The sequence below is a fragment of the Lineus longissimus genome, chromosome 17 (genome assembly GCF_910592395.1).
Source record: "Lineus longissimus chromosome 17, tnLinLong1.2, whole genome shotgun sequence".
In the NCBI taxonomy this organism is placed as follows: Eukaryota; Metazoa; Nemertea; class Pilidiophora; order Heteronemertea; family Lineidae; genus Lineus; species Lineus longissimus.
The window spans coordinates 12,120,188-12,140,430 of record NC_088324.1 but is presented as its reverse complement, the minus strand read 5'-3'; the positions used below and the strand labels follow the sequence as shown (position 1 = coordinate 12,140,430).

Here is a 20,243-nt window from a genome sequence, read left to right as displayed (position 1 = left end):
TCATCAATTACGGTATGTCGGTCACCGCCTTAGAAAAACTACACGCGGCTCCACCGGTAATTAGTAAACTAACGCGGTTGGTTGGAAGCAGAAGTAACCTGAAATGACCCCAACTGAACCACAAGTCAACGTACAGCGTATAAGCGGGTAAACTTTGATTACTCAAGTAACCGCTGCCACTACGGGCACCGCAGCACGTTTTGGTAAAGTACAGCACATTACCCCCTGGCCCATTGGGATGAAAGCTTGGAGGCCACTGTTGCTTGGAACGTAGGAAGCGAAGGATTGGCCACTACGCAGCGACAAGTCTTCTAAAAATTCTTCAAGAATTCTGATGATGGTTTGCTTTGATTTCCTTTGTTGACGTTTATGAAAAGTTTCTCAAGTTCGTCTAGAACTAAAGCAAATTGTGATCGCAATTCTTCAACGATTGTGCACAGTATAGGAAAGCAGATTTCAGCAAAAATGGCCCGCGGCGACAAAATGACCAGGGAATGAACGATACAAAAAAAATGTTTTTCTTTTTATAACAAGACAAAAAACACTGGGACATGTGTACAGAATGTGCGGGAGAACAACTTATGCCGATGTGATACCCTCTGGCGTGCCCATAATGGTTTCAAATATCTTGCCAGCAACACCACCGACTACAAGGTCTATGGCTGAAAAAGAACAAGAGAGGTAGGAATGACAAACTACTTTCTATATTATCATGAAAGAGAAGGATTCTCAATATATTGTTTGGTTATCAGATTATAGGTACGCATAGTTTTTCAGAGAGTTACTTCAGTATAATGTTATGCAGACCAAAGATATAAAGATTGTGCTGGCACAGGCAAATCGCAATAAAACAGACCCATCCGTTGGTTTGTTCAACATAAGTTATTGCCGTAGACTTGGCGTTATCTTTAACTTGGTCTAATTTCCTTCAGTTTCGCCCATAGAACTCGACGCCAAGATGAAGTTAACGGCAAGTTAACTTGTTAAAACAACCAGGTTCAGATCTGTGTTCGTGTATATCTAAGTCTGTTCTTTTTAAATACCAGTAATAAGCATCAACGAATAATCATGAATTGCGATACGGTAATCCAAATTAGATCTTAGTGGACATAGTGCATGTCTTCAAAACCCAACATTTACTTGTTCTTGACCAATTCATCAAGCGTATTTAACGATTCGTCTCAAACTGCAAACGTTTTTTTGTTAAAAAACCTGGACTCACGTGCTCCAACTGCCAGCACTCCAGCCCATATGTAAGTCTTGACCTTGTCAATGATAGCCTTAGCCGAGTCCGCGGATGACTCGGCGGCGTCCCTGGCCTTGTCAATAGCTTCTGCCACCTTGGCTACAACAGCCTGGACTTTCTCTTCTGACATGAACATATCAAATAGATCCTTGACGTCTTGGAGGAGACGCTCGCGGAGTTTGCCCCTGGAAGAAAAAGGCCAGCAATCAGGACAATCTCGAACGAGAGCCGCTTAGCGTAGGGTTATTCACCGTGGAACTACGTTGTATACTTGCAACGGCTGCCAAAGGCTCGGAGAATGCAATCAGGGATGTCCAGAGCAGATATTTGCCGAAGCTTTCTGGTCACAAAAGCCAATCAGAAGTGCCCATTTCTGCACCGTTGCTCTCGTCATTTGAAAAGACCCAATGAAAAGGCCTTCTTTCGGGAGACTACTTCTCGTCAAGTTCGCTTTCGGGTTTTCAATGCAGGGGGACAGGGGACAGTATGTTTATATTTCTGAACAGTTTTCGCAAAACTACTAAGGGTATCGAGGGCAAACTGATGAAAGTGGCCACGGCGAAGAAGAATCCAAACGTACCAATCGCAGCCTCATTCGAGAAAAGGTGAAACGGAAAACTACCCACAATCTTTGTAGCTCATAATTGAGTTCAATTCTCTATGTGTATGCCATGAAAATCGTCTCTTACCATTCGTGCTCCGAGGCTGAAACAACTTCTTTTATCTCGTACAGGATGGCCCTCAGCTTTTCTGCATATGGCTTAATCTTTTCGTTCTGCAAAATCCTTTCCAAAAGATCGTAAGCGATATCTCCGCCTGCTAGAATTCTCTACATAAAAGGAACAGGGAACACAAATTCACACCCTCTGGAACAGACAGGAGCGCTGCTATCGCTATTAAGCGACTCAATCTCCAACAACAACGATAGCAGTGTCAGAACTCTGTGACAGAATGTGTCTTGCCCCGTAACTTTATTTTCTGCTTTATAGTTAGCATGGATGGACTATTAAGTGAGCCTGCGGTTTCCCACTGTTTCTCGTATCTTACAACTCGCTGAAGCTGTATTGATAAGACTACCTACCGCAATAATTCTGTCTTTGATGTTGTCGTAGATGTCGGAAATGGACGGAAGGCCAAGGAACCGTTTCATCACTAAAAACGGAATTGTGGCATACAGGTAGATAAGATGAGCCAAATTATGCATAAAAATGAACAGATCCTGGTCTCATACGAAAATTTTAAATCGTATTTTTATATATATTTTTAGCTTGAACACGTTGAAAGGACAAGGAATAAAGGAATAGTGTTGCTACTCTGACACTGATGAAGGAAATGACAGCGGAATAACCGATGGTTTGTGAGGGCTACTTACTCATTTGGTCGTTGATGTCATAATATTCAAGGTCTCGCTTGCCGAATATCAGGTCAGCGGCTGAAGTGAAGAGAAGACAGTCAAAGGATGATTGTCTCGAGATAATACCAGCCTAGCGCTTATGAAGTTACTGCTTTCCTCTGTAACTTTGCAAGACATTGTATCGCCACTTCTGCGTAATATCCTCATACAATCCTCACATTATCTTGATACACTACCCCTTTAGGATTGAGTCAATGGCGGCCATGCCTCTCACTTTTCTCGTAGGATAGCAGTGGGTGAAGTACTACACTTGTGTAATCACTATGTCTTGTTCGTACAATGTTGCTTCAACTTAATACGAAATAGAAAAATAATCATGTTAAATATTAGTGGGGCGTTTTATCAAGACCAGATTATCTACTTCGTCGGTGCAATGGCGAGATGATGCTTCAAATAGACTCACTACTTTCGGCAGACATTATTACTCCCCACACCAAGACCCTGAGATTCTTGAGAATCTCCTGAGCTTTCTCCTTTGAAGACTTGGCAGTTTCCCTGGCGCTGTCAATCATCTCCTCAACCTTCTGCATCAAAGCCACCACTTCCTCTTCCGCCAAAATCATGTCAAACATTTCCTTGATGTGCGCTAGGAGGCCCTCACGTTGTTCGGCCCTGCAGAAAAATGCAACAAATTGCAAGGGAGTCTACGCGAACAATACTGAATTAAATTACTCTTAGTGGTTTTTTCTTCTTCTTCCTCTGCAGCATTCTATATCTAAAGGTACATCAGTTACACCGATAGCTCTGTGGTGGTCATCATATTTCTGCTTTTAATACTTCAAAGCACTTTCTACCGGTGACGGAAGAGTAATTCTTCCAATTAGCCTCTCCAACCGACGGCAACCCTGGATCAAACTTTCACACATCCACATGAAAGCAGGAAATATGGCAATGAGTTTGAACGGTTAAAATGTGCATGCCAGCTCCTCTTTTGATACCACTAACAAATATTTATCCCTACCATGCATTATCTGTGGCTTCTGCAACACTTGCAATATCATCAAACATGATCCTCAGTTTATCTGCATATGGTAGGAGTGTTTTCTGACCTTGCAAGACCGTCTCAAGGACACCGATAGCGATGTCTCCACCAGCCAAAATTGTCTGCAAATAAGATGAGAATTTCATACTGGTAACTGAAAATCGCAGCCTGAGATTAACCTGCAGAACCCGCAGAAGTCGCGATGACCTGGGTTGGTGTTTAAAGTATATGCTTGGATGAGCGTACTGAATTTAAACATCCCTTCAAGTTTCTCGTGCCAACAATGAGCTAAAAAGACAATTTTCGAAACGTTTACTTGAAAAACTAATATCGTTTGCTGCCAACAACCGATCTTCAGTCCTTACCTCCAGTATCTTGTTCTGGACCTTGTCTAGCGTCTCAGTAAGTTTCTCCTTGATTCGGCCAGTGATATCAGAGATGCTTGGTAAACCGAGGAAGCGTTTGACCACTGAAAATGACAGCATACGTCCTTTTTTAAAAGCCCCCAAAAATACAAGACAAGCCATATCGAATGAAAATTAAAAGGACTGTTGCGTTAAAGTGAATGGATGTTTTGTCATTATCAATCACCTCCAACCTGGTAAAACCATGACATACCCATATGATCGTCCATCCCATAAGAGTCGATGCTTCGCTTTGCTGAAAGGTAAGATAGAAAATGGTTAAATGGTGATAATACCCTTGTTGTATCAGCAAATGTTTACAGTCATACCCTCGACTACAGTGAGTGCAATGGCGTGGGTAAGGGATACATACGGTCACTATTGGCCGTGTGGTCGAGAGAATTCAATTGAAATGTAATGCGAGTCAATGTACAACATTTTCAAGTAAGTGGGACGCGCGATGGCTATCGAAAAATTAAGGATTTTTGGGAGCCGCCGCTAAATGAGTTTTCCGTGACGGGATTGGCCAAAGTGACACCCTAAACAAGCGAGCGTGGCTCTAAGCCTCTCAAGGATATTTTCTGCTGAATATTGACTTACAACTTTTAGTAGAAACTATTTCTCCCAACACCAAGTCACCGAGTTTCTTCAGAATGTCCAGAGCTTTCTCTTTGGAAGATTTGGCTGTTTCCCTGGCGCTGTCAATCATCTCCTGAACTTTCTGCATCAAAGCCTGCACTTCCTCTTCTGCCAAGACCATGTCAAATATGTCCTTGATGTGTTCTAGGAGGCGCTCACGTTCTTTTGCCCTGAAAAGAAAATGAACTATTTAGAAGGGGGTCTGACGATGAACTCTTCAGTCAGCTTGTTTTTCCGCTTTCTTCTTCTTCCTCTTCAGCAGTCTATTTTTCATAAAGGAACTGGCTACCGATAGTCCAAGCTCTCCCAATATTTACCCAACACAGGCCGTGGCTGGGGGGGGGGGGGGGGGGGGGCGGGTAATACTTAAGTAAATTTGTTCCAGGCCCCACGCCCGACGGCACCTCATGAAATGTAGCAAGGAGTTGGCATGCCTACTCCTCGTTTACGCATTGTACCACTAACAATTGTAATCCCTTACCAGTCACTTTCTGTCGTTTCGGTAACACTTCTAATCTCGTCGAAGATAATCTTTAGTTTATCTATATATGGTCGTAATCGCAGGAACGCCTCAATAGCAGCCGTTGCGATATCTCCTCTCACTTCCAATAATGCCTGCAACGAATATACAGAATGTCACATAATTAAAAGATGCAGACTGAGATTTGTCGGAAAACGGCCATACATGTAGATGTTGCGACAGTATCAGCTCTAGCTTGTTGGAGATAGCTTCGCCTCGGGCGGTGACAAGATTTGGACCAATATTGACAAGAGTTACCATGAGAATCAAGCAGTCTAGATCACATGTTCTGAAGTGATATTCAACCCTTACATCCAGTATCTTGTCCTTGAAGTTTCCTAGCGTTCCAGTTAGTTTCTCCTTGATGTCAGAGATGCTTGGTAAACCGAGGAATCGCCTGACGTCTGAAAATGACGAATTATGATATACAGTCAAAAGTTGTACTAAGATGTGAAATGCCTTTAGCTGCCTATCAATAATGTTCAGTATGTTTCGAACGTATACGGATGTGCTATAGTGCCATCATCATCCTGAGCATCTTTGACCAACAAAAGTCGTAAAAGCATGTCACATGACATGCATGAAAGCAGTGCCACTTTCAAAATACTCTGATGACCTGGATATACAGATTCAGTATCGGGTCTAGTGCATGGATATAAATATTAGAGTTAAGGAAGGGTTCGGATTTGGGTTCGGATTAAGACTCAAAAGTGAAAAAGACTGTCGTAAGAATAGCCCATTGTTTGTATGTAAAATGCATAACAAAGTCTTAACATAGCCGCGGCCTTTAAAGAATTTGAAATTTCGCAAAAGAATATACTTCAAAACCTTACCATTGTGCTGATGAATACTCTTGGCAGACACCGCAGCGGCCGCGACGGCCAGTAGCACGATCAAGATCAAAGTTCTCATGTCTCGATTCTGGAAAAGCTGAACAAATAAGTGAACTGGCAAGATAGGTTCTTTTCGTTATATAGCACCATAAACTCATGCCGCCATACCATCTGTTTTGGTTCACAGATAGAAGTGTGGCTTATCTAAATGCATCCCGTGTATCAAGTTTCCGGTGAAAAAATGTCCTTGACAATCAGACGTGTTGTTGGAATATGCATTTTCTATCGTATAAACCTGTCTGAGTTGACAGGTAGAGACATGATCTCAATACCAAGGCTTAGTAGTAACAACAACTATCTAACAATATCTTTTCACTTATGCTAGTAGTTGATACTAGTGTCTAACCGACTGTGAAAGTATAGTTGTTTTGACTGCTATCAAAAAGAGCAATTTTCTAACCATCAAAATTGACATTTGTTATTACCTTTATCAAGTACTTGTATCGACCACTTTTTACCGAGAACACTGAACTAATCGATTGTCGGTTATACCCACAAAAAAGAGTGATCCTCGTCGCAGTTAGCAGCGCAGCAAAAATCGCTCCTTTGTGACCAAGGCGCTCTATTGTCCGTACATTGATTTTTCTGAGCATACGTGTAAGCTACATGTATTTGTTATTCACCGCTAAAACATAAGTTTGATTTAATCACAAACAAAACAAGAGTGAACACTTCAATTATATTTAATTACACTTTGTATGATATCCCATGTGAATTTCATATTTTGTTTGCCTGAAAATTATAATTTTGCAGATTCAAGGAGAATTCGACTGGCTAGCGGAATGAGCTTCAGGACAGGCAAAACTTCATACAACAGGTTTCAAATCGTTCCTCTAAGTGCTTTAGTTCAATTTTCTCAAGTTCTGTCGTCTACCTGATTATGATACAGGCTCGTGACCCTGAACTTTCTCATCAATGTACATTGTGCTTTTATATCGTATTTTTTTTCAAAGTGTCATATTTGAAATTAACAGCCAGCCTATCCAGGCTTACGAGACGCTATTCATGTAATTTCTTTCCTTTTATGATAATGAATACGCATGATTTACAAATTTTGCTACAAGTATTTCATATCATTATTTATACATATACACGTATCAATTACAATAAATAATTAAGTTGAAATATGATGTTGTTGTCAACATATATATACATTAGGTCAGAAAAGTCCATGTTTTAAAAATATTGAAGTGATGGCAACAAGGGATCAACATCTAATGTAATTTAGATTAAATGTAATGCCAAATGGTGTCAAGACAACAATAATGTAGGCAGGATAGATTTATCGAAATGGAAGTCGATTGTGTAAGCATTCGTCTGTCAGAGTCATGGAGCTGGGATGACAGGCCGCTCTGTCGGACAAATTCTTCGAACTTGATGAAGTACCTCGGACTGCCTCGATGAGGGCCATCACATACTTTAAAACAGCTATCATGGTAGATTAAGAATCATAAGTCATTCTGTCTGTCCTTTCACAAGCAAGAGCGTAGTTACTCTTGGCATTGCGTGCCTGCATGTACATGTTAATGTGATGTAAAAGGGATATGGACTTAGAAAAATTAAAATCATGAATTCCAAGCTCGTTTTACTGACGATTTTCATGATATTCCAAAGTCAAGGTAAGTGATATCTCCAGCTCATTCTGCCATGGCCGTGGCTATGGATATCATTCAGTCTGAGATATTTCCTTAATCAGTCAATAAATAAATCATAAAAATACACGGATGAATGTTACTAGTGCGTTGGCTGTCAAATCGGGAATGACGAGACGATTAGGAATTTCATCTTCTTCGTCAATGCGGAGGCCCGAACTGCTTCTATTGATAATATGGTAGTATAATGTCCGGGCCTAAGGTCATATTCTTCCTTGAAGCAAGTATCGTTGGACGAGTTGTAAATTAGAGACTTAGAAACCTCCCTAAATATCATAATGCACCATTTACAGCGAGGTTCTTTAATTAAGAACTTAAAACATCTCAACACAAATGACAGGCCATCCAGGATAAACCCGAAATTAAAGGAACTAAGCGTAACGATACCTTTTTCCGCAACAGGCACTAGCGCCTTTATTGTTCTGACCGGCCCAGCGTCTGACAACGAAGATGATTCACCATCCTTGTCTCCACCGTGTCCTGTAAACTGTGTCCCCGTGCGATGTGAAGTTACGGGATGGGCAGATGGATCATTCATGGAAAATGACGGGAAGTGCATGGCGAGGAAAACAGGTTCAAGTCCAGGAACAATTTCGGTAAAGACCCCCGGTTTTAATGGTCTATATCACGTGCAGACTCATGCATAACATTTGTGAGTTGGATAACTGATGATATAAAAAACTAGTTGAAATTGCCAGATTAAAGACAACATTGCTGCATGCACCTTAGCATATTTAAACTTATATAGATCGATAAAACATATATTTTAACTTATTCACCTTTTTTTTTTAGAGCCGCATATACTGCATTTATACTGGTGGGAAATTGGATTCAAGCCATCCAGTGGCTGGAGCGAATTATTCGACACCTAATCCGATCATAGCCTGCCCAATCGGTACACAGACTTATGGCTGCAGTCTTCATTCCCAGTACGTACAAATGTTGACTTGCAAGTTATTGCCGACTTAATTGAGGGTCGGAAATTTTCACTTTTTACGTCCAAATGCACATAGCACGTGAACGATAATTTTGTAGAAGACGACAGTTTGCCTGTTATATCAATTGGTTACAAAAATGTATTTTTTTCACCTCAACCATTGTATGGTACTGTTGGACTGACTGCCAAGCATCAGAATCTGCCACTTTCCGACAACTTGTTCTCCTTCACTGTTAAATAAGGTCTCTATAGCCTGTGCCCTGAAGACCTTTCTAGTACCAATCTTTTAAGCACATGGGCCTGTCTATCGTCGCAGTCGTAGCTATTAATGAAATGGCCAGGGCCATTGTGCTCACCTCATGTGGAGGAAAGATGGATAAAGAGCATGGTCTTGTGTCATGTAGTGTTAGGTTTGATGTAGGTCCAAGCAATTACAATTTCCCCAAAATGGCCAATTTACAGTACATTCGACCTCTGTGACCTTGAAAAGTAGGTCAAATCAAAGAAGACCCGGGTGACACATTGAATGGTTGTTAGAATTAGATGTACCTATGATATAAAATTGGTGCCAATCGGGCAAGTCATTACTAGGAATAATGGCATTTTGAAGAATTTAGGATTTGGCCCCCTCCCTGGAGGCCAAACGGCAAATCAGATCGCACCAAACTTCGGTACCTGAGATCACCTGACCAAGGGGTACATGTGTACTTAATTTGTGATCAATAGTCATTGCAGTTAAGAAACGTGCCATAGTTACGGCCTGACGGCGAATTTAGGCCATTTGACCTCTGTGACCTTGACAAGAAGGTCAAATTAAAAACCTGTGTGACATATACTGTATGGTGGTTAGATGTACCCATGATATCAAATTGGTGGCAATCGGGCAAGAAGTTAAGGAATAATCACATTTTTAAGGTTTTTGGATTTTGCCCCCTGGTGGTCAAGTGGTGAATCATATTAGACCAAACTTCGGTCCCTGAGATCACCTGACTAAGGGGTAAATGTGTATCAAATTTGGTATCAATAGTCATTGCAGTTTAGAAACGTGCCATCGTTACATCCTAACGGCCAATTTACACCATTTGACCTTTGTGACCTTGAAAAGGAGGTCAAATCAAAAACCCGGAGGATATATGATGCACCTTTGCTAGAAGTACCTACCATATTTTTTTCAAAATTTCCCGACTACTATTAAGGGAGATATTGCATATTTTCACTTTTAACGTTTGGCCCCCTGGTGGCCAAACCATGAAACGAATCGGACCGAAACTTGGTCTCCCAGGTGTCATTACATAAGGGTACATGTGTACCAAGTTTCAACTCAATAGCCCTAACAGTTACGAAACGTGCCCTGCTAACGGACGACGGACGACGACGACGACGACGACGACGACGACGACGACGACGACGACGACGACGACGACGACGACGACGACGACGACGACGACGACGACGACGGACGACGGACGCCACGGTATGGGATAAGCTCACCTCTGCTAAGAGGTGAGCTAAAAAGCTGAAGTCCACACAAATCTAGTCTTTTCACCGAAGGAATATAACTTGGGCATCTTATTGGCCAGGTTGCATTCAGGTTGGATACCACCATTTAGTGGTGTGTCGCTACAAGTCTTTTCGACCTAAAGATGCCAAAGGTATGGTAGACTTTATTTGTGGTTGCAAACTTTCAAAAGTTATCAAGGAGGATTCATTCATTCACTATGATAATTGCCAGTACAATATAGTTCTTGGATCAAATCTTTTAATACCTTAATGCTTTAATCCGTCTTTTTAGCTGGAGGAACTGGTACCATAATGCAGCTGTTTCCGCCGTAACCCTACCAGACGGTAGGACCCAGTGCGAGGTTACCAGCTGCCCACGTTGTAGAGTGGAGGCACATTGTCTAAGTATGTCTTGTCATGTCATGTTCAAAGCTTCCTCCGGGGTCTCCTGTTTCCTTCTACTTATATTACAATCGCCGAATATTGTTTTCAGAGCTAATAATGTCCTAGTTGACGCTCAGCTCTCAACTCAATTTTTTTCATGTTGTAGTTCATGGATTTTCTGAGAAGAGTTTGGCAGAGACCTCTCGTAATTTCGTCCAGTGAGAACAGTGAAATTCTGCATAACCAGTATAGGCATTTATGAACCAATCACTAAACTACTGTTACCACTCAATGTCGGTGATGGTTGTCTCACCTACATGTAACATCGCTATTTCGCCTAGAACCTCGCTGACAGCTGCCGGCTCGGTTTTGATCTACATTTTCGCTCCAACATTGCCGTTTGTTTGAAGTAATATGTTTTTGGTGACAATCAATACCTCGAGTTAGGTATCAATTCCTAACATTGAAACGTTTCAACCATCACTTGATGAACTTGGACCCGACAAATATATTTCAGACTCGTCAACATTTTTTCTGTCGAGCGTGCGTCCCACAGCAACATCATCGCAAAGAGAGCTGACTCTGAAGCAAAACAGCCCCGCCTATTGGCCAGACGTAGTCGTCACAATCGAATCAATAGAGAGCAGAAGCCGGATTGAATGTGCATGTTTGGATGATGCAGCTTGTAGGTATAATGTTTATTTCATGAGTACGAAGATCTGTAACTTGATGAAGTGAAGCAACTCACGGAAGGGTACCAAGAAGTCTAATGTGCATGTTAAAGGCCTATGCTGTTCGTTAAATATTTGAAATTTGTTATTGAATTGAGAAAATTTCAAATTGTGTAAATACGTCTTGAATATAAATTTCAACAATGCCGTCCTGTAGACCAATATACAAATGCAATAAATGAAAAGTGTCAGCAATTAACACGCATTTATACGGCATTATGTATACTGATTTCTATTTTCCTGGACCACCAGTGATTACGAACGGCGAACCCCGTTAAACTTCTTTTCTAAGCCAGGATCCCGCTAGAGTTTTTCACCAGTCTCCTCCATGAGTTAGAATCGAGGTTTCCTGGACGAGGAACACGCCTGCGCGTATTGGTGGCAGAACGTTATGTGCGTCTCAGATAATTAAATTTGCAGAACGTTTCCCTTTCACCAAATGGAAAGTAGTTCAGTTATAGCCAGAATGGAGAAAGGTACATGTATCAGTTTGTTTGTAATGGCCTTGCCTTCAAACGTAACTGTTTCAAATGGCCATAGGACTAGGTGGTCAACTGCAGACGAGCACAACCGCAATCTAAAATTAGATATATCTATTTTGGGGGTTATTTTGAGTTGATAAAGTATAAGAATTGACAAAACAAAATCTTTGCTGGTTTTTGTTTAATATGTAAAATATAGGTATCTCAATGCTAAGTGATAACGATTGTTTTCTTGTAGTACATGTATGATGTCGATTACACGATTTCTCTGATCATTGCCATAAGGTCTTGATACAGGTCTCCTGCAAAATAAATGGTGGTTATGATTGATGCGGGTGATCCACCGGCTTCCCGGTACGGTACCGACACTGCTAGCATGTCAGAACTTTGTCGGTAACGTGTCGGTGCCGGGGGTACCAGCGTTACCTATATGTACGAACTGTATAATAAAATCATCGTCATCGCAACTTCATTTGTGTTATTTCACATGGTGTTCATGGAATCTTGTCCTAAGGTAGGAGATGGTGCATTCCAAACTTGAGTTGATGGCGTCAATCAAAGAAAACAAATCACCGCGTTCGATCAAAATCGGAACCTCTCAAATATACATGTACATTATATGTATATTGTAACTACTTGATAGTCTGGCATCTCAACATGTATATTCAACGCAGCGCTTCGTATAGGTAAAAGTTACTTTGATGGTTTGGAAGCGTCCGATTTCTGATTCTCAAACATATGGGAATACCAGTACAGAAGAAAACAGGAAATAGTAAATTGTAGTACATGTACAACTACAATACAACGCCGATTGACATGTTATGATGATGACCGTGGCATAACTTTCGCGTCTGGACTTAAAAAGACAGAACTCGGAAATTCAAGGGGGCATAGCCTACCTACCGAGTCCCTTGAGTTTGGAGTGAAACGTCTCGGAAAGTTTCTGTCCATGGAGCTGGTTCACCTCTAGGGAATTAAATTCAAAATTGCATGTAGCCCCCTATTCGTCGCTTTCGTAACTGCCATTTTGGTTGCCAAAAAAGCTTGGTAGAAACAGTGAGGCAGATGCGCACTGTGATGTACATGCACAGACAATATCGTATTTTCTACCTGACAACAAATATGGCGGCCATTCCTGATAACCATGCACTGGGAAACCCATTTCAAATAAAACTTGCTCACCTCTTCTACTCTGCCAATGGCGGGCATCAAAGGCTTTCAGTTATTTCGTGATCTTCACCAAAAAGTAACTTCTTGGCAAGGTCCTTGACGTCCGCATAAACGTCACCTAAATAGCGCGGTAACCGATAAGTTTCTTTCTTATTTTGGTCGAACTAGCATGATTTAAGGATCTTTTAGTGGCTAAGGTATCAATAACCGTCTATTGGGCAGAAGCGCAATCGCTAAAGAAATCGTTTTTAACTAATGTCGAGCCGATCAGTTCTCACCCAGGGCAAAATCAGACACAAAACATTGAGATGAAACGTGCGAGGGCGTAAAAATTCGGTCAAAAATGTAGGAGCCATTTTGCCGCTAATGCTGCTTAAGTTTTTGCTACAGTGATCGTCTTCATAATAAAGAGCTTTCGCAACTGTCCGCCAACGCCTACGTGGGCGCCAACCGTGCAGTGTACGTTCATCTTTCTCATACTTACGGAGCCCTTGGATTTTCTCGGAGATTGCTGGGGAGTTTTTCAACTCTTCGAATCTTGCGATGAGGGGGTCAATGTACTTCGCTTTAATTTCGCCAGTTTTGTCGTTAACTTTGGCAGCAATCAGTTGGAGTTTCTAAAAAATATCAACATATTTTAATGAATGTAGATAAAAATGTATGTCTGGTGATCGTTCGGGTCATCTCCGCTTTCCTAACTCGAAGATTGTCACGGTCAAAACAAGAAATGGGGTGTTACGTGTTCTGTCCAATACCAAGCTCCCTTTTTTTTGCCTATACCATGTAGCCTACCAAAAAGTGCTGCAGACGGAAATCCCCAGCACCGAGGCTATCGTATGGACGCAGTGCTAGGATTGCATCATTTTTGTTTAAGTTCGTGTTCTTTTTTGTTGCTATCTGTTCGAAGTGTTAAACTTGTCAATATCTCATCAGTAGCATTACCATATCATTCCGGTCCGTCTTGTTTGTAGCAATTACGAATGTTGCCATACGCGCAGTACCTGGTGGTGACACCAAACAGTACTTCGTACGTCGTCATTCGTAAAAGTTGTAAAACCTGCCTATTGAGCGCATCCCTACCTCTTCAACTTTGGCAATGGCGGCATCAATAGCTGATCCAATGGATCTCTCGGTCCTGCTCTCGCCAAATAGGAGATTCCTGGCCCGTTCCTTCGCTTCATCAAGAAGCTGCCCTGAAAATCCGAGAGACAAGCTCATTTTACTTGTTACCATAATTAATTTTTAGTGTAGCGGCTATAGAATATCACGTAAGTTATTCTGGTTTAGCTTGTATTAAAGGGTTCTAAAACATTTTGACAACTTTCTTCCATAGTTTCAGCTAAGCAGTAAAGTCTCAGCATTTATTATACACTCTGCGGTGGAACACCTCACACAATATTAAAAAAGAACCGTATACCATGTTCATTCCATCCAAAGTCCCCGGAATGTTCCATCTTGAATTACTCTATAAGGGTTGTGGGAAAATTTGTCTAGACTAAATGTTTAGCTTCAATTTCTTTCGATTCTGGGTACGCCGAGCGCACTTCCCTTAACAATTTCCCAAAGGAATTTCCTCACTGATATCTTGTGTTTTAGTTAAGACACAGCTAAGTCAGTACATGCAACTGAGGATAGAGTTTCATGTTCTAGTATATGGGTGCTTACAGATTTGTGTGACTTTATCCTGAACAGCGGGAGAATTTTTCAACTCTTCTAATTTGGCCAAGAGGGGGTCGAGGAACCTTTCCTTAGCGTCGCTGTATTTGTCCTGGAGCTTTTCCGCGAGGAGTCTGATTCTCTAGAATTATGGAAGATTTGGAATTAAAGTGGGAAGATATGTTCAGGTGAGTAGACTGCTACCAGAAACTGAAGTGACAGATAAATTTTGAAGAAACAACACTACAAAGTTAGTGTGTGTGTCTCATATCGACCTATCTGATTTCTTTGGTCTTTTTCAAGAATGTATACATTTGAAGTAAAAAATTAGGTTTCAGCTGTTGACACAGAAATCGATGCGATACAGATCACCTCCAAACAGTGAACGTCGAAGAAGAAGCAGTGTTTTAAAAGTGTGCTTCGTGAAAATATGCTTTATTGGTTCTAGAACTACTACTATTGCTTTACCGCTTCCACTCTTGCGATGACAGAGTCAATAGCAGAGCCAATAGATCTCTTCTTGATTCCACCAGAAATCAGCTGGTTGGCGAGGTTCTTAACATCCATATACAAGTCATCTATAAATCAATTGAAAAAGTGTTTCGAGGTTGTATTTGTTAAGTTATAGCGTTTTGCTGTCGGGTCGCAAAAGATTCAACTTACTGGCCATCAGGCATTCGACAGATATCTCGGAATCGCAGCAACGGCTTTTGGGTTTTACAAGAACATTTTGGAGAAAGTTGACTATTAACACATGTGGTAACCAGTTAACGCCAAGTGCAGATTTTGAGTTAAAGCAGACTGGACTGGTCTAATGCTTTCGTTTTATTTCTTATCAACGATTTTCTTGAGAATGCTTGCAATTCATGGATGCCCAGAAATAGGAACATACCAAGGATCTGAAGTTTCTCTTGGACGGCTGGGGAGTTCTTGATCTCTTCGAATTTGACCTGTAGGGGGTCGAGGTACTTTTCCTTGAATTCGGCACTCTTGTCTCCAAATTTTGCGACGATGGCTTGGATTTTCTAAAATGATTAAGTCAAAGAAAGAACATTTTGCGATTCTTTGAGCTGTTTGGCAAAGTTTTGTTTTCACTCATTTGTGACGGTGTTCTTCTGTGTGTTCGAACATGACTGATAGTAAAACTGTTTGCTCTGGTCTCCTTCCTCGATATCAAAATTCGCTGATCTTCGATGCTCCAATATGCGGCTCACTAAATCTCCGAGACAAATATCGTCACTTCAATCTTCTGGTCTTGATGTTTTATTCATGATGGACTGATTGAAATAACTGCACGAGGTATGGTGTTTTTGGTAACTCGTTTTTCAAGGAAGCAGATGTTAATTCTTATAAACCTTCACTCTTACCTCCTCCAGTTTAGCAATTGCTGCGTCAATAACAGAACCGATTGACCTGGCCGCCCTTTCACTCATCTCGGGGCTCAGGTGGGCATAAAGGTGTTCTACCAACCTCTTGTGAAGTTGGGTACGAATGACTTGGCTCTCACGTTTGTGGATGCCTGGAGAAATGAGAGGTGCAGTTTATGTTTACTCAATGGAGGTTATGAGATGGACTACAGACCTTCTCGGCCATTTTTCACTTTCTTCGCAGTCCCAAAGCCGTTAGCTTAAAGGTTTTAGTTGGTGATAACATCTCGGTCATGAGCTCAACAATTCACAATACAACATGTTGTTCTCAATTGTTAACGTAACTTAGTGCTGCCTCGAAATATAGCGTACGTATTTCAGAACATAGTATTAAGACTCTTGGGGTCGCCACACACTCGATATTGCTTTCCATTTTCAAGTGGATCTTAAGTTTTTGTTATTGAACAAGACATAAGTTTCGCTCTTTTGTGATTTCATTTATTAGACAAGGGTCACAGGCCACTCACCAGCAATTTCCTTAGCTTTGGCAGTTAGCGCATCAATGGCTTCCTTGACCTTTGCCTCAATGTTCTTGACCTTCTCATTTTCCAGGACTTTGCCATAAGCATCTTTCAGCTTGGCCAGGGCCTCCTTGAACAGTCTTTCAGCTGCGGTAGCTCCGTCATTTATGGTCTGAAAATTGTTTTAAAAGTGATATTCACTGAAATACTTTTGTTGAGATTTTTTTCGCTCTACATTTTAGATTGATGATTGATGAACTTTATTGGAACGTTTTAAATGTAACTAGAAAAATTACAGTCTTCTGTAAAACAAACTTTTTAACTCAAGCAAATTTCCTTACCTCTTTGACATGCTCGTACGTGTCAGTCAATTTCGCGAGAAGTTCCTCTTTAGTTGGGAGGCCGCGCTTGCGAGACGGGACGACAATTTCTCCACTCTTAATTTTGGCGTACAATTCCAGGAGTATGGCTGAAATCATGATTTTCTGATGTTCAACAAGATCATATGCCTTTGGTATCATACATTTCATAGCATTTTTGCAGCTCTGACAGGCAATACCGGACTCATAAGCAAAATGATAAAATACATTCCTCTCAATATCTACTCGCAAGAAAATTGACCAATTTCTTACCAGAGTTGCTGCTTCCAGCAAGAGCATCTTTGATCCATTTGGAGCTATCCTTGTCCATCTCCTCTTTGATACCGCCGACGATATCGTCCAAGCCTTTACCAACAGCCCCGAGGATATCTTTGCCAATCTGAGCGCCGGATCCCGGCTTCGTTGTTGCCGGTTCTGCAAAGAATATGATACATGTAAATTGAACTGGTACGCTGAAGCACCTCTGTGATTTAAACTCGGCGTCACGTTTTATGGTTGTTCCGATAGTCAACATGGCCAAAGACACTATTTCAGTAGGGGACAACGGAGAACAATGAGTCAATATGTCTTCAAGCGTTTCCAAACATGGAGGGGAAACACTTCGAAACTCAAACTCACTAAAACTCAAGCCTCTCGTGCAAAGACTATCCCGTTCTCCACATAAATCAATCTGGTATTTCAGTGAACAACCAGAAAGCGCTCACTTGAACACGACCAGAAGGGAACCAAGCTGCGACCCGAGCTAAAATCGAATCTACGACATCTTTATCATGAGGTCCACGCCCTTGGATAACCCTACCGCTGCTCTATGGTGACAATGGTATTACCATTCGTTCCATAGTGATCATTTAGAGGAGAGATATCTGGATACCAACTGTTTTCCAAAAATAAAGATAATAATAATTTCGTCCACCTTATATCGGCTATATTGTATTTCAGCAAAACCCAAATTACTCTTCTCATCTAAATGTGATACCTACTGACTGCAGCTTCTTGGGAGTAGGCAAACGCCACGAAGGCGAGCAGGATTAGCAACTTCATTACTGGAAAAGACCAAGGTAACGTGAAAGGATATAAATCAGTCGGAAAACGTCTTTATTCAAAAAAATTGGATTTTATTGCTTCAGCATCAATGGGAAGAGTCTGTGTTGTGAAGGGTGAATTTATCACAAACGTGGGTTCGATTATCGATTAAAGCACCGTTCGTGTCACAGAGTAGGTGATCGTCTTTGATCGTGTTTTACGCATCCTGTCGGCCCATTTTCCCTCAAAAGAAATATCCGGACTAAGCTGTGTTTTTGTCAAGTGATTCTTCAATGATTTCAGTCTGGTGGAAACCATTTCTTCATAAAAGATTTGACTATTTAATTGAGGCGTACGTCGTCTTCAAAGACATCGACACAAATTGATATAACAAGATTATATTCTGTCTGTGATGCATTTCTTTTGTCTAATTTCTAATATAAATTCAAAAATACAAACCGACAATGTGTGAAATAAGACTTACCGACGATGTTGTGGTGATGTGCCGCTGAAGTATTATAACAAATGACTGCCAGATAGGTGGTCATTTAAGGTAGCCCCTGTTCCTGAGGTAACCTAATTGGTACATCATCTTCAATGTGATTGGTTCACACCAAAGTTTGGCTACCACGTGAACATATTTTGCACTACCCTGAAAAAAACAACCTCGAACAACTGATACCCTCGCCAATACATTCACGTTCAGATCGCAGTGCATGTATACAACTTGGGTTCCAGGTTCGATAATGGCTCCGCGGCAAGTGTTGGAGAGGCGAGGCCTTCCCACGATAATAGTAACAGCATTTTAAGTGCCTTCCTGCCTCCAAGCTTATCTTTATTTGCTTCTGTTGGTATATGAAATGCAGTCACAGTGTCACATCCGCAGGGAAATGATCAAATACATCGATGACGCTTTCAATAACAGGTTTCTGGTGAACTGATGACTTGACATAATGTTACATGTAATAATAATAATAATAATAATTTATTTGATTTAAAGTGCTAAAATAATGGTGCATACATTTTCTAAGCACTGTACATAATATTAAATGAGTACATTAAAAGTGGTGATTTCATGAGGATAAAAAAACAGTTTAAAAACATCCGGAAAACATGTACTATGATAAATACACGAACCGGTGTTTACAAGATTTTTTTATCTATTATTGAAGTCAACTTGTGACCGATGCAGCGGTTTCTGCCGTGAGTGAAGATTATGGGAGAAATTAAGAGCTAGATACAGATATTTCGGCAAGACAATGCCTACAGCGACTGACTAATTTGGGTCTCGGGTCACACTGAGCATTTAGCTACTTATGTGCTGGTGAAATTACTCACAACAAATTCCAAAGGATTGCATGACAAATGCTCATTCCAACCAAACAGACTATGACCTTTTTAATTACTCTCCTCCTCATCCCACCCTACCCACCAGCCCTGGCATTTGTTACACGATTTTCAAGGTAGTTTCTGTGTGCCTTATTGCATCGCTAAACAGAAAGAGTCTGTACCAAGGAAGTGTTCCAAGGAAGTCTTGATGTTGACTATAATGCGAGTCATTTGACCTCATATAGCCACACTTGATATTTGATATTATAAAGGCCGCCAATTTTATTTTGGATATACGTGTACATGAAGTAATACTATAAGCTCACACAAATGCGCAAAACATAAACTGAACATCCTTGTTCTGCTAGTAAGAGATACAAGGCATTGAATTTAAATGACAAGATCATGAGAATAACCAGACATTTCTTTTGAAAGGTAGATGTTCGAACTTTTTAGCTATTGTCAGCACAAGCTGAAGTCGTATTTTTTGGAAAGACTCTGGTATGACTAAGTGTTCGCGTACTACTAACCAAAAACACAAACTTTAGGCAAGCCCCCCCCCCCCCCACCCCATCCGAATTTCTTAAATCAGAATTGCAGAATTTCGAAAACCGGGCTGGCCGGATTGGCTGTACATGTATGTTGATGGCATGCATCATATCTTGACTACCAAGCTTTTGCATCTTATCAAGGTTCAGGATGATGGTCATGATGAAGGTAATACAACTGTGCTGTGAGTGATCGTAATCAAAGGCATAAGAGATGATATTTGAAATGTTTACCACTTTTGTAAAACTTATCAGAAACGCATTGAGTTAGAGTTTGAACGTTCGAAGACTCTCTATCTTCAAAGTCTTCTGAAATATTACGAAGTAGTTTTGCCCACGATGTTTGTACACTTTAATTTTTTCAAATACAGTCATGCTTCAACGGTCAATCAGGGCACAAAACAACGAAGGAATTTTTATATCTTGTTTATAGTTTGCTGCATGGGCTTGAAATATCACTGTGAT

The 20,243-nt window shown here is 41.0% G+C and overlaps 3 protein-coding genes across 5 annotated transcripts; 1 reads left to right on the top strand and 2 right to left on the bottom strand.

Moving 5' to 3' along the window:
* Window positions 1-504: 504 nt before the first annotated feature.
* On the bottom strand, window positions 505-6,143 carry LOC135501073 (uncharacterized). The gene is made up of 13 exons (XM_064792826.1): window positions 6,039-6,143; window positions 5,518-5,609; window positions 5,167-5,300; window positions 4,647-4,855; window positions 4,261-4,302; window positions 4,008-4,111; window positions 3,622-3,764; window positions 3,064-3,272; window positions 2,619-2,678; window positions 2,328-2,398; window positions 1,936-2,075; window positions 1,223-1,431; window positions 505-662 (listed from the first exon to the last, which is right to left on the bottom strand). Exons 1-13 carry the CDS (start codon window positions 6,115-6,117, stop codon window positions 580-582), a joined length of 1,575 nt encoding a protein of 524 aa, XP_064648896.1. The 5' UTR covers window positions 6,118-6,143; the 3' UTR covers window positions 505-579.
* Window positions 6,144-6,813: 670 nt separating this feature from the next.
* On the top strand, window positions 6,814-14,422 carry LOC135501079 (uncharacterized). 3 transcript variants are annotated; one of them, XM_064792836.1, is made up of 7 exons: window positions 6,814-6,915; window positions 7,578-7,717; window positions 8,153-8,346; window positions 8,543-8,679; window positions 10,480-10,592; window positions 11,089-11,256; window positions 11,595-11,864. In XM_064792836.1, exons 2-7 carry the CDS (start codon window positions 7,666-7,668, stop codon window positions 11,708-11,710), a joined length of 780 nt encoding a protein of 259 aa, XP_064648906.1. In that variant the 5' UTR covers window positions 6,814-6,915; window positions 7,578-7,665; the 3' UTR covers window positions 11,711-11,864. The 3 variants fall into 3 exon arrangements, with proteins under 3 accessions (XP_064648906.1, XP_064648907.1, XP_064648905.1); XM_064792837.1 differs by lacking the exons at window positions 6,814-6,915; window positions 11,595-11,864 and adding an exon at window positions 14,201-14,422 and having other exon boundaries at window positions 7,510-7,717; XM_064792835.1 differs by lacking the exon at window positions 6,814-6,915 and having other exon boundaries at window positions 7,510-7,717.
* LOC135501074 (uncharacterized) lies at window positions 11,951-18,464 on the bottom strand. The gene is made up of 13 exons (XM_064792827.1): window positions 18,386-18,464; window positions 17,859-17,921; window positions 17,131-17,292; window positions 16,840-16,967; window positions 16,505-16,670; window positions 15,978-16,129; window positions 15,503-15,635; window positions 15,079-15,188; window positions 14,620-14,752; window positions 14,035-14,147; window positions 13,439-13,571; window positions 12,967-13,072; window positions 11,951-12,086 (listed from the first exon to the last, which is right to left on the bottom strand). The coding sequence occupies exons 1-12, from the start codon at window positions 18,447-18,449 to the stop codon at window positions 12,993-12,995; spliced, it is 1,437 nt and encodes a 478-aa protein (XP_064648897.1). The 5' UTR covers window positions 18,450-18,464; the 3' UTR covers window positions 11,951-12,086; window positions 12,967-12,992.
* Between the last annotated feature and the right edge of the window lie 1,779 nt (window positions 18,465-20,243).